At 41.1% G+C, this 13,952-nt stretch overlaps 1 protein-coding gene across 5 annotated transcripts in view; it reads left to right on the forward strand.

Moving 5' to 3' along the window:
- The first annotated feature begins 4,449 nt into the window (after positions 1 to 4,449).
- Positions 4,450 to 13,952, forward strand: part of myofl (myoferlin like) — a 226,217-nt gene continuing 216,714 nt past the window's right edge. For 4 of the 5 annotated variants that reach the window (XM_043712471.1, XM_043712473.1, XM_043712472.1 and 1 more), the window contains exon 1: positions 4,450 to 5,093. In XM_043712471.1, coding sequence (XP_043568406.1) covers positions 5,006 to 5,093 — 88 coding nt within the window. In that variant the 5' untranslated portion in view covers positions 4,450 to 5,005. The remainder of the gene's footprint in view (positions 5,094 to 13,952) is intronic. The other variant, XM_043712475.1, reaches the window with a different exon arrangement.

The raw sequence follows: 13,952 nt of genomic DNA on the forward strand, positions 1-13,952 counted from the left end.
AATCATGAGTTTAATGGAATACTCTCCATTTTTCTGCATGTGGAAGATAAAAAGTGTCAACAGCATGACTCTGTTCTGTAGTAATTCTCATGTTCTTGTGGATCTTTCTGTGCATAAATACATGGATATTATTTGTGAGAACCTTGTGTTATGTCTTTGGTTGTTGTCATTTGAGTTCCTAACCTATAATAGAGATTTATATGTCTAAATTTCATGAACATGTGAATGTAATGATTAAAGGTATTCATTTCAATTTAGGATTGTGTACTAAAATTAAGTTAACAATGTCGGTGAATAAAGTTTACTTACTGAATTGTGTCAAATAATTGGGACACAGCTAAATATTGCCATTTCTTTATGCAATTTAATAACACCCTGGCCTACTGAAAATGCCATCACAGTTAACCAAGGGTTTGAGATTGCTTTAGAAAAAGTGTTGTAACTATCATCTTACAAAACCAGAAAACTAAAGATCAATGTGAAGCACCCCTTTAGATCCTACAAGAATGCACAGTGAGTACTCTGGATTAGGTTCATTCAGTGAGCAATCAAAAGTGGCCCAAACGTGACTTTACCAGAAAATATCAACTTTATAGTGCAGGATAATTTATGATTTTATCAACTTGCACTATGTTCATAGATTTACCTACGGGGCTTGTTAGCAGGTCTGACACAACTTCACCTGTTCCACAAACCTTTCAGAAGGCTTATTGTTCCAGGGTAACCCAAGGTAGCTAGACAACTTTCAGAACCAAAAGGAATGTTGTTAAGTCCGTTCATTAGTTCACTATGCAAGCTTGCTAAATCTTGCTACATCAAAGCCATCCTGCTACCCAGATCAGATACTTTCATTTAATCTATTCCACAAACTCATGAAGATCCCTAAGGCCATTACTTTTCATCTGGGAAAGTGTCCAGTCTTTCTGGAAGGTATCTCAGCTATTTCACACTACTACTATGGAGCAGCAACAAAATTATTGCTTGTCAAGTTACTGACTGTTCCCCAACCAGCCCTTGCTGGCAGAATCCATAACATAGTGCTCAAGGTCAGATGCAAATCTGCAGTTAGGCAACGTTTGCTGGTTAATCCTGAGTGTGAAGAATTACACTGACAACCAATTTAAGATTGCCAGTCAGGTTTGCAGTGTGGTGCACTTGCTTCTACTGGAGAAATGCTGATTAAGTAGCAAGTTGACTCTGATCAGTTGAAATGTTTTCATATTAATACATAGATCTCTGTTCCTGACGGACAGGAAGAATATGTATATGCAGTGAGCCTATTCAATTGAGCAAAATAGGTGACAGCCATTTGCTGGATAATTTCCTAGATTAACACCTTGACCATTCATGATGAAAGGCTCCCGCCCAAAACATCGATTCTCCTACTCTTCGGATGCTGCCTGACCTGCTGTGCTTTTCCAGCACCACACTCTTGACTCTGATCTCCAGCATCTGCAATCCTCATTTTCTCCACCTTGACCAGTCAGTCAACCTTCCTATTTTAAAATGTAAACAATACCCAGCATTTAACTGACAATCATCATTATCTGGCACATTCCTAATTGCAACATCACTATCAATCAGTGTTTACTTGTCAAAAAACCAGCACTCTCTTTTCATTCAGCATAATTATTGGTTTTACCTTTAAATTGGTAATAACCAGCAAATTATGTCCAATTGCATTATCACATTTAATGTTGAGCACTGTGTAAATTGGTAATCTTACAAACTATTCTGATGAGTGAAAGATAAAAAACAAACTTTGACTAAATATTTCTTTGATTCAGCAATGTATTTGTGACCATCAGGACATATTTAATCTTACCAGACTGTAGGTTTCTCCAGAGTTCATGAACAAGACCGACTGATTTTTGACTGCATGGTAAAATGGACTGACCTTCTTGAGGATGGAAGATGAAGACAGTAAAGTCACATTGCTGAATTAAAATTTCTGTGAAATATGTTTCTGAGTAGAACTGGAATTAAATTATCAGGGCATGATTCAAAAGAGGGGGAACGTGACCTAGTTGTGTGGAGATGATAGTGTAGTGGTAATGTAATTTAATAATTCAGTGGTCCAAGATAGTGCTTTAGAGACATACGTTCAAATCCCATTGCAGCTGGTGGAAATTCAGTTAATTAGCAATATGAATTAATTGAAAAAGCATCGAAAGTTAGTCTGACTAATGGCAACTGATAAACTTGTAAGATCCATCTGGTTAACTATATCTTTTAGGTAAGGAAATCTACTGTTCTTACCTGGTCTGACCTACATGTGACTCCAGACACACAGCAATGTGGTTGATTCACCTTCAATGCAAAGCAAACCAATCCTTCTCTAGATTCATTAGGGTTGGGCAATAAATGCTGGCCTTGGTGATAGCATAACCTGAGAGTAATGTAAATTATAATGAATGAAAAGTATAGGTCTAAGTATTAAATTTATGTTTTTCTCACAGAGATGAATGTATCCTTACTCTTTTAAGATAACTTGCAAAACTAAAAAAAACCTTTGATAGTCTAGCCATTAGCCAGGGCATTGGAACGATGGAACAGATAAAGATCTCTAAACACTGCCTAAACACCCTATCTATTGATAAGAGTGTCTGGCAGTCAGCATGGCTTGCAGCACTTGTGGCAACATATTGGATGTCTATGTTCCCTTGTGATTTGTCACATGTGAAGCAACCAGCACACAGAAATGCGTAACAATGGTTTTTACTGAAGAACATATCTCAGAGATACACAACAGCAAAACTTGAAATGGTTAATGTGGTTCCAGAGAGATAAACGCATGTTTAAATCATCAGGCATTGGCGTAAAATCCAACAAGAAACTATTTAACTCACAGATCATTCAGAATTCAGTTATACATGAATAGGAAGGGTTTGGAGGGATATGGGCTGGGTGCTGGCAGGTGGGAGTAGATTGAGTTGGGATATCTGATCGGCATGGATGGGTTGGACTGAAAGGTCTGTTTCCATGCTGTACATTTCTATGACTCTATGACTCTACTTATCAGAGGGACTGAAACAGAGATTGAGGTATAGCAGATTATAAATTGGGATAATTCAACTACAGAGAAATGTAATACATAAAATAAGCAATTTAAAAATACATTTATTAAATAAAATGAAATCAAAATACTGCAGATGTTGGAAATCTTAGCTGCACCCTCTTGCCCTTGGGGAGCTTGGCTGTGGCAGAACTGATGGCATCGGCGATGGCAGTGAGTGTGGGCCCAGCAGCAAGAGATGGCACTGGAGCGTAACCATTGGTGGGATGGCGAAGGACTCAAGATGGTGGTGGTGGCACCAGTGTCAACAGCAGGTCTAACATCAGCGCTGGCTGAAAAGGGCTACACTCTTGTTCAGGAAGGTCTTGGACTCTGATACATCTATTGATTCCAAGATGGCGTCAGCAAGCTGGGGCCAATGGAGCGTAATGGCACCAGAGTGTGGTGACTTCCACATTGATGGGGCTGGTACATGTGGCAGCAAGGCGCAAGGCAGTGGGATTGGCAGCAAAGTGGCGGCTGCAGCGATGGTGGCGTTGGTGGGCCCAGCACAGGTTGTGTTGGTGAGTCCTGCTCGAGACTCATGGCACCAGTAGTGGCAAGGGTGATCTGGCCATTTTACTTTCCTTTTGTTTCTGTTTCTTTAATTTTTAATTCTAACTATTATGTTCTAAGATATCGTCGGAGAGTGGTGACTCTGCATTCTTTTCGCGATACTCTCGTACTCAGGTACACATGACAATAAAATCTAATCCAATCTAAAATCTGAAGCAAATGGGGAAGTTGAAGAAACTCAGCAAGTCTGGCAGTATCTATGGTGAGAGAAATAGAGTTAATGTTTTAAATCGAGTAGGGCTTTTTAAAACATTCTGAAGAAGAGGCATTCTTGGTTCCAAACATCAAAGAAATTCAAAGCAGCATCATTGGAAGAATATAGGCTTTTGAAGTTATTTTGAGGGATCAGACATTCCACTAGTTAAATGGCCCATAGCTTTTCACACTGTAGAATTGCACAGTATTCAAACTCCTGACCACTGTGGAGAGAAACTTGAAATATAGAAACTGAAGTATCAAGGACAGGAAAGATAGAAATGACCCAAAATTTGCAGAGTTTTTGAGTTGAAACAAAAGATGTGATAACGTCGTTTGCGGCATTTGTCAATCTTGTTAGTGACCTGAGTACACAAATGCTACTTATTGTAATCAGTAAACATCTATACTTTATCAATAATAGTCTTAACCATGGAAAAAAAATTAAAGTGTTATTTTCTTGACGTTATTGGTTGGGATCACTGCCATTCATCTCAGATTCCTCCCTTTGAGGTGAAACGGCAAATGAGTGCAGAACTGGTCTCCGCAGTGACTGTGATTTCATTGAATCAGTATTTTACCATGCTGTTGGTTTTGTGCAGAAAATGGGCCAATTTCTAACCTGATCAGAGGGGGAGGGGGAAGGGGTCGTGATTAACTCGTGAAAGTAACAAATCTTGTGCAGCTACTTACAGATTTGAAAAAGCCAAGGTTGTAACCTGAACCTGAATTAACCTCCACCTTTTTTTTTGGCAGGGTGGGGGAGACAGGGATTGGTTTTAACTGGTTGACCTTGCCGGTAGTTATTGGAACACATGATATGGGTTTACCAAAAACAATCGCTGCTCAGTTGTGACGCTGAAACTAGCTTCCCTGAGGCGTGTCTATGCATTTTCCACTATTTTCACCAAGTTTCTTTTCACATTCGCGCTACGTGGCAATGGTTCCTCTTCAAGTATAAACTCTCTTGTCTCTTTGCCGGTCCTAGCCTCTGTGAAGTGACGCAGGTATTGGTTTACAGGTGTGGTAACCAATCCGCCTGAACTGCTCCATCTCTCGCCAAAAGAGGCTTCAGTAAGCAGTTCCCCTTTCGCTGCTGGCGAAGCTGACAGTACGTTAAAGATGTCAGCCTGAGTTCAGTTGCTGTAAATTTCTGTCTTTGCTGCTGGGGATTTCGAGATGCTGCGAATTGTAGTAGAATCCGCCAGTAACCTTCCGGACTCAAAATTTGGAACTCCCGACCCAATAGCGTCGGTCACTTTCAAAGGTGAGTGTGTTAGGATACAACCGAGCGATGCCCCAAACATGCATTTTTAAAAGTCTGCAGCCCAGTTGTAAACGCTGGGGTGGAGTAGCTTTAAGACTGTCAATCTCCTTGTAAATTGCTATGGTTAAAAAAATTGTTTTAGTAGCTGCTCGTTGCTAATGCTGCAGATGCCCAGTGAAGTAGTGTGTTCGCCCCTCCAACCAAAGCTGCTTTAACTTATCTCAGGCATTGATTTTCCTGCTTTTCGTCGTGGAACGTAAACCCAAAAGTTTAAAACCACCACTGTCTCCTTGAGCCCTACAACCTCTCCTTCACATCAAGTACTAAGCTCTCTATTGAATTCATGTTGCTTTAAGGTGTGGCCGCCTCTTTTTTTTTGTTCATCGGAAAGTTTAAGCTTGGAAATTGAAGCTCGTTCCTATAGAGTGACTCACTTCTCTTTTAGGGTTGCTCTAGTTAAAAATCCGACATAACTTTGGAACAGACCTTCTAACGCCTTTGTTTTCGTAACACACTTTTTAAGGGGCTTGGGAAAAGTTTGCACAGTTTTTATTTACACTGGTACAGCATGAATTCAATCTCGAGATAAACGAATAGGGCTAATGTAGTCCTGACTACCACAGTGGGTTGTACATAACAAATGAGAAGCTAAAGCTCGAGTACTGTACAGATTCCTTTCTTTCTCACTTCTGTGTAACCCTGTCTAATTTTATTATAGGCCTAACTGCTATTGTCAAACTTGTTTTGTCCTCCTTGTTATGTAAACAAGCAGGAGTCCACCAGCAACAACACTTGGGTTTATCCAGTGGAAAGCTAGGATTGTGTTTTTTTTTAAGTGGTGGGGGCAGATTTTTTTCCCCCTCCTCTGTCACTGCAAACGTTTTACTTTTATGCTGAGTTGTGACGATGAATGTCCTGGCATGTCAGAGTGAACTAATTTCCACCTGGCTGTGACAATTGCCTCAGGTAAAGGAACAGCAAATCAACAAGTTGCTGCTGCTTTTGCTCCCTTACTGGAGATGTATGTGGTCTTATGAAATTGGAACAGAATCTTATTTGACTGAAGCCCACCGCGCCTCTCCTTCAGTTTGCCATGTATCTGAATAAGTTAGTTTGTTGAGGGGAGGGGAGAGAAAGGGAGAAGGTGAAAGGGTAATGGGCAAACATGTAACTCTATTTTGCTGAAATTTATTAGGAAGGAAAAATTAGATAAATGCTAATTACATAACTTCCCAAGGGTTTTGTTTCAATCAAATGAATGATTTGTGTGTATACTTTTGAGAGCTTTAGAAAAGTTATGTATTTCTTCAGGATTGTTTGAGAGACTGAATTGACCCTGGTTCATAATTAAGTATTCATGTGTATTAGTTATCTTCTAAAATTAAAATGCAATGCTTTCATTAATAACCAGTCCCTGATTTCTTTCAGTGATCTGAAACATTTAATTATAATTAAAACTTTATATGAAGCTTATCCTAAAACTAAACACTGGTAGAATTGTTGAAAATGTTTCTGTTAAATACAGAATCCCGAGTGAAGAAATTTTCTTTGAGACCACCAATCCAACAATCCCCTGGTCCAATCCTAACTTGACCGTAATGGTTCTGGTCTCCAATAAATATACAGGACCCGTGTGTGATGTTCCTCCATCACTTTGTAACTTCAGTTGCTAATGTCTCAAATAACTTGGATTCAGAAAGTTTATTGAGCATGCTTGACAAATCTACTGGAATTCTCTTTGAGGATTGAACTTGTGGAGCTGAAGGGGAGCCAGTTGTTGTAGTTTGAGCTTTCAGAAACTTTTGACAAAGCCGCAACTAAGAAATTAATGTGAGTTTGGCGATAGTGTATTGATTGGGACAAAACTGGTTAGCAGCCAGGAAATGAGAAGGAACGAACAGATCTCTTTCTGAATGGTAGGCAGTGACCAATGGGGATCAGTGCTCGGACCCCAGCAATTTGCAATGTATATATTAATGATTTAGATGGGGACTGAATTTCCAAATTTGCAGTTGAGAAGGGTGGACTGTGCGGAGGCTGCAGAGATGTTTCTGAGATTTGGACAAGTTGAATGAGTGGACAAAGGCTTAGTAGACAAACTGTGATGTGAAGTTATCCACTTTGATAGCAAATACAGGAAGACTGATTATCTGGCTGTAAAGCAGAGAGATCAAGGTGAAACAAGACCTAGGTATCCTTGTAACTAGTTACTGAAGGTAAGCATGCAGGTGGTAAATAAGCTAAATGATATGTTGACCTTCGTAGGGAGAGGATTAAAGTACAGGAGCAGGGATGTCTTGCTGGAATTGTACAGGACCTTGGTCAGACCATACCTGGAGTATTGTGTGCAGTTTTGATCTCGTCCGAGGAAGGATGCTGTTACTGTCGCTATAAAGTATAGCGGAGGTTTACCAGATTGATCCTGGGGATGGCAGAACTGATGTTTAGGGAAAGATTGAATCGGTTAGGAATATATTCACTGGAGTTTGGCCCACTTCATTTTTCCAAACTCCTCGAAGCCTCTAAATTTCTAACAGGATTGAATACAGAGTATAAATGCTGAAAGGGTATTCCTGATGTTGGGGGAGTTCAAAATCAGGGGTCAGAGATTAGCCATATCTGGTTTTAGCACTGAGATAAGGAGAAATTTCTTGAACCAGAGTATGCTGAGCCTGTGGTATTTACTGCTTGAATTGTTGCCAAAACATTGTATAATTTAAAGGAATTGGGTATAGCACTTGGGGTTGAAGGGTTTGGGAGAGTGAGGGAATCAAGAACCTGCTATTGAATTGGATGATCAACCGTGATCATAATGAATGGCAGGGCAAGCTTGATGGAGCTAAATGGCCTATTCCTAATTCCATTTTGTTTCAATTCTAAAGTTGAAAGCTTGTCACCTGCAAACTTTAAACATTTGAAGTTGTTGACTTCAATGCAAAATAATGTTGGGCAAATAACAGGCAATTTATTCAATCCTGCCCAAGATTAAATTCTACCTTTTTCAGGTATTTGAAAACTAAATCTTTTTCCAATTAAGCAAATTTAAATTTGTCATTTACAGGGTCATTGTTGAATTCTCTGTTCAGCCTGTGAACAGAGTGATATTTATTCCATTTCCAGTGATTTGGATCAGGTGTTGAGCAACATGTTGCCATTTACATCTGAATGTGCTAATCCAGCATTGCTTTTTATTTTATTCTAATCAACTTATTCCAAGATGTTTTTACACAATCCAGAGTAGGTGGGATTTTAAACTTGGGTGTCCTGGCTCACAAGTAGGCACACCATCACTGCAGCACAAGAATCCTTGAGCAATGCTTCAATTTTTATTGAATTCTAATTCTGCAGTGACAGATTTGAACCAAGTCCCAGGGCATTATATGGAACCCGAGATTATTATCTAGCAAGAATACTACTAGGCCATTCCCCTAGCAGTACTTCAGTATATCACAACATCAAGTGAGAACAGCTGAGAATAACAATTGACGTGATCCTTTTGATTCAAATAAATCTTTTATTTTTATTAAATAAATTTTAGTGGGATAAGCTTTAGCTGAAAGAAGATAGATCTGTTATAATTTGGATCAGATGATGATGCCTTCCGGCTCTCTTCCAATTGGGTTTGAATTTTGTCAAGGAGCATTCTTTACTAATTTTATTCTTCTTCAAGGAGCCCTCCAGGCATAGTAGATGTGGTAAACCTTTGCAGATTTTTAAAAAAGAACTTGCGTGTGGAAACTTCTCTAAACATAACAAACACATACTTGTTACATGTTTATTAAAGTTCCCCTTTAGTTCCAAACTATTCCTCCATATGCACATCTCAGAATATTGAAGCTGATAGGTTTTGCACGTGTTGATCAAAGGATGATCAATCTGCCAAACAGATCGGGCCTTGGCTTTAGTTTGTTCCGGTGCATTTTGTATTTGTGGTGCAGAGCAGAGGACTGAGTGGAACAGATGGTAAGAGAAACTAGAGCAAAAGACAAAGGAAATGCTAATGGTGGTAAAGGTGAAATTGAGATCGAAACTAGGTGTGAAAAAGAGAAAGTGGGTCCACTCAACTGAGAGCAATGCCACCAAGACCCAGACTAGCTACTGGGGGAGGAGGAGTTGGGGTTATAGTCAATATGGATGACAGAGGTCATGTTCTGAAGTTACTGAACTGACTGAGTTCTGAAAGTTGCAAAATGCCAAAATGGGAGATGAACTGCAGTTCCTTCAGCTTGTGATGGGCTTCACTAGAACACTGCCATAGGCCTAGGATGAAAATGTCAACATGAGAGCAAGGTAGGTTATTGGAATGGCAAAGGACTAGGGGTGGGGTGTGGTCATGGTTATCCTTATGGATGTTAAGGAGGTGTTCCACAGCCAGCCTGCTTGCTTTTCGTCTCCCCACTACAGAGGAGACTATATCTACTGCTCACAACACAGTGGAGTAGATTGAAAGGAATACAACTAAACTGCTTCATCACCTGGAAAGCGTTTTAGCAGCCTTGGACAGTGAAGAGGGAGGAAGTGAAACGGTGAGTTTTGCAGCTTCTGTGATTTGCACAGGAAGGTGGGATGAAGAAATGTTAGGAATAATGGAGAAATGGACCAGGATAAAGCTTAAAAATGAGTTGCTGGAAAAGCTGCCTGACCTGCTGCGCATCAAAGGAGAAGGAGAATCGACGTTTCTGGCATAAGCCCTTCTTCAGGAATCTTATGCCCGAAACGTCGATTCTCCTTCTCCTTTGCTGCCTGACCTGCTGCGCTTTTCCAGCAACACATTTTTAAGCGCTGATCCCCAGCATCTGCAGTCCTCACTTTCTCCCAGAATAAAGCTTGCAGACAAATTTATGCATGTAAATGGGAAGAGACTGAAAGGGATAAAATAGTTAAAATGATGAAATAAGTTCAGTGGGGCAGGGGCAGGCTGAAATGATGGTCCTACAGGGTAGGTGTTTTGTTTTGAAAATAAGCTTGAATGGTGCTGTAGGATTGGGGATCTGGGAAGCTGAAGGTGGGGAGATTGCCAGAGGAAATGAGGTCACTGTCCTAGTAACAACTTAATATTCAGTGATGGGGTTATGGCTGAGAGGAAGATGAGAGGAAATGTCTGAGATTTGGTGGCAGCCTCCACAAATTAGAGGTAACAGCGCAATGCTTGTCAGTAAGGTTTTGATAAAATTTGGGTTAGAAATGAGAGAATGGAGTTCACTAAGTTCAGAGGAAGACAGATTAGAATGGGTAAAGGGTGCAGAGAAATTAGTGGTCAATGTCACATCAACAACTCTGAGATCAAGAGGATTGGGGGGGGGGGAGGAGAATTGGGTAAAAGGGTCTGTGGGGCAAGGAGAGGACTTCTTCCCAAAGAGGGCATGGAGGTAAAGGCAATGGAAGATAAGTTCAGCATGCCATGTCCAAAATTCATCAGGGTGAGGGTGGTAAAGGGATAAAACTAAAGTTCTTTGTTGAGCACAGATTGCTCAAGAGAGAAGGTGGTCAGAGTTTTTAATGAATAACGGATAAGAAGAGGGATTGGAGGAAGGGGCTTAGTCAGGAAGGTTTCGGAGGGAGTTGGGTACCTGAAAGATTTAGAAGCTTGTATTCCTTAACACTTGAAATGAAAATGAGGTGGGGGAGAAAGTGAAAGCATTGAATGAAACCAAGGAAACTGAACAAGGACAGCTTGAAGAGAGAGGTCAAATGTACATTTAGTGATGCATGGTACAGCATGTGGATCTCAAGATGTGGCAAGAGCCACTGTCTGAGGAGCATTGCATGATTTGAGATGCCTGTGGTCTTGGAAATATTTGAAGGGCGGACCGTCAGCTTTTATTGATCAATGCACAGAGTATGAGAGTTGTGAGGTCATGTTTGGCTGTACAGGACATTGGTGAAGCCACTTTTTTTTTAGAATACTGGTCGCCCTTCTATAGAGAGGATGCTGTGAAACTTGAAAGGGTTCAGAAAAGATTTAAAGGATATTGCCGTGGTTGGAGGGTTTGAGCAATAGGCTTGTGGCTATTTTCCCTAGAGTGTTGGAGGCTGAGGGATGACCTTTATAGGGTAAATAGACAGTCTTTTCCCCACAGGGGGAGTCCTGAACTAGAGGGCACAGTTTTAAAGTGAGAGGGGAAAGATTCAAAAGGGACATAAGGTGCAATGTTGTCACGCTTTGGTGGTGTGTATGGAATGAGCTGCCAGAGGAAATGGTAAAGGCTGGTACAATTAAAAGGCATCTGGAAGGGTTTCGAGGGATGTGGTCCAAATGCTTGCAAATGGGGCTAGATTTATTTACAACACCTGGCCGGCATGGACATAGAGTCAAAGAGTCACCATGATGTACAGCAAGGAAACAGGCCCTTTGGTCCAACTCTTCCATGCCAACCAGATATCCCAACCCAATCTAGTCCCACCTGCCAGCACCCGACCCATATCCCTCCAAAGCCTTCCTATTCATATACCCATCCAGATGCCTTTTAAATGTTGCAATTGTACCAGCCTCCACCACATCCTCTGGCAGCTCATTCCATACTCGTACTAATTTGTGTGAAAGTTTGGCCCTTGGGGGATTTCATACCTTCCCCTCTCACCCTAAACCTATGCCCTCTAGTTCTGGACTCCCCCACCCCAGGGAAGAGACTGTCTGTCTGTTTATCCTATCCATGCCCCTCATGATCTTATAGACCTCTATAAGGTCTCTCCTGAGCCTCCAACACTTCAGGGAAAACAACCTTAGCCTATTCAACCTCTCCCAGTAGCTCAAATCCTCCAACCCTGGCAACATCCTTGTAAATCTTTTCTGAACCCTTTCAAGTTTCACAATATCCTTATGATAGGAAGGAGACCAGAATTGCACACACTGTTCCAACAGTGGCCTAACCAATGTCCTGTACAGCCTCAACATAACCTCTCAACTCCTGTACTCGATACTTTGACCAATAAAGGAAAGCATACCAAACGCCACTTTCACTATCCTATCTACCTGCGACTGTACTTTCAAGGAGCTATGAACCTGCACTCCAAGATTTCTTTGTTTAGCAACACTCCTTTGGACCTTACCGTTAAGTGTATAAGTCCTGCTAAGAATCGCTTTCTCAAAATGCAGAACCTTGCATTTATCTAAATTAAACTCCATCTGCCACTTCTCAGCCCATTGGCCCATCTGATCAAGATCCTGTTGTTATCTGAGGTAACCCTCTTCACTGTCCACACCTCCAATTTTGGTGTCATCTGCAAACTAACTAAGTATACCTCTTATGCTCACATCCAAATCATTTATTATAAATGATGAAAAGTAGTGGACCCAGCACCAATCCTTGTGGCACTCCACTGGTCACGGGCCTCCAATCTGAAAAACAACCCTCCAACTACCCTCTGCCTTCTACCTTTGAGCCAGCTCTGTATCCAAATGGCTAGTTCTCCCTGTATTCCATTAGATTTAACCTTCCTAAGCAGCCTCCCACAGAGAACCTTGTCAAACATCTTGCTGAAGTCCATATAGATCATGTCCACAGTTCTGTCCTCAACAATCCTCTTTATTACTTCAAACAAACTCAATCAAGTTTGTGCGACATGATTTCCCACTCACAAAGCCATGTTGACTACCCCTAATCAGTCCTTGACTTTCCAAATACATGTACATCCTGTTGCTCAGGATTCCCTCCTACAACTTGCCCGCCACCGAGGTCAGGCTCATTGGTCTATAGTTCCCTGGCTTGTCCTTGCCACCCTTCTTAAACAATGGCACTGCGTTACCCAACCTCCAGTCTTCCGGCACCTCCCCTGTGACGATCGATGATACAAATATATCAGCAAGGGACCCAGCAATCACCTCCTAGCTTCTCAGTTTTAGGGAACACCTGATCCGGTGGGAATTTATCCATTGTTTCAAGACATCCAGTACTTCCTGCTCTGTGATATGGACATTTTTCAAGATGTCACCATCTATTTCCCAACATTCTTTTCCACAATATCCTTTTCCACAGTAAATACTGATGCAAAATACTCGTTTAGTATCTTCCCCCATCTTGTGTGGCTCCACACAAAGGCTGTCTTGCTGATCTTTGAGGGGGCCTTATTCTCTCCCTAGTTACCCTTTTGTCCTTAATGTATTTGTAAAAACCCTTTGGATTCTCCTTAACCCTATTTGCCAAAGCTATCTCCTGTCCCCTTTTTGGTCTCCTGATTTCCCTCTTAAGTATACTCCTCCTGCCTTTATACTCTTCTAAGGATTCACTCAATCTATCTTGTCTATACCTGACATATGCTTTCTTCTTTTTCTTAATCACCCATCAATTTCTCTAGTTATCCAGCATTTCCTGTACCTACCAGCCTTTCCTTTCACCTGAACAGGAATATACTTTCTCTGGATTCTCGTTATCACATCTCTGAAGGCTTCCCACTTTTCAGCCGTCTCTTTCCCTGTGCATATCTACCCCAATCAGCTTTCGAAAGTTCTTGCCTAATACAGTCAAAATTGGCCTTTCTCCAATTTAGAACTTCAACTTTTAGATCTGGTCTATCCTTTTCCATCACTATTTTAAAACAAATAGAATTATGGTCACTGGTCCCAAAGTGCTCCCCCACTGACACCTCAGTCACCTGCCCTGCCTTATTTCCCAAGAGTAGATCAAGTTTTGCATCTTCTCTCGTAGGTACAACCACATACTGAATCAGAATTTTCCTGTACGCACTTAACAAATTCTTCTGCGTCTATGTCTGGAAAGTTAAAATCTCCTACCATAACCACTCTCTTTATTATTCTTACAGATAGCTGAGATCTCCTTACAAGTTTGTTTCTCAATTTCCCTCTGACTATTAGGGGGTCTATACCACAATCCCAATAAGGGGATCATCCCTTTCTTATTT

Source organism: Chiloscyllium plagiosum, chromosome 22 (genome assembly GCF_004010195.1).
Source record: "Chiloscyllium plagiosum isolate BGI_BamShark_2017 chromosome 22, ASM401019v2, whole genome shotgun sequence".
Classification (NCBI taxonomy): Eukaryota; Metazoa; Chordata; class Chondrichthyes; order Orectolobiformes; family Hemiscylliidae; genus Chiloscyllium; species Chiloscyllium plagiosum.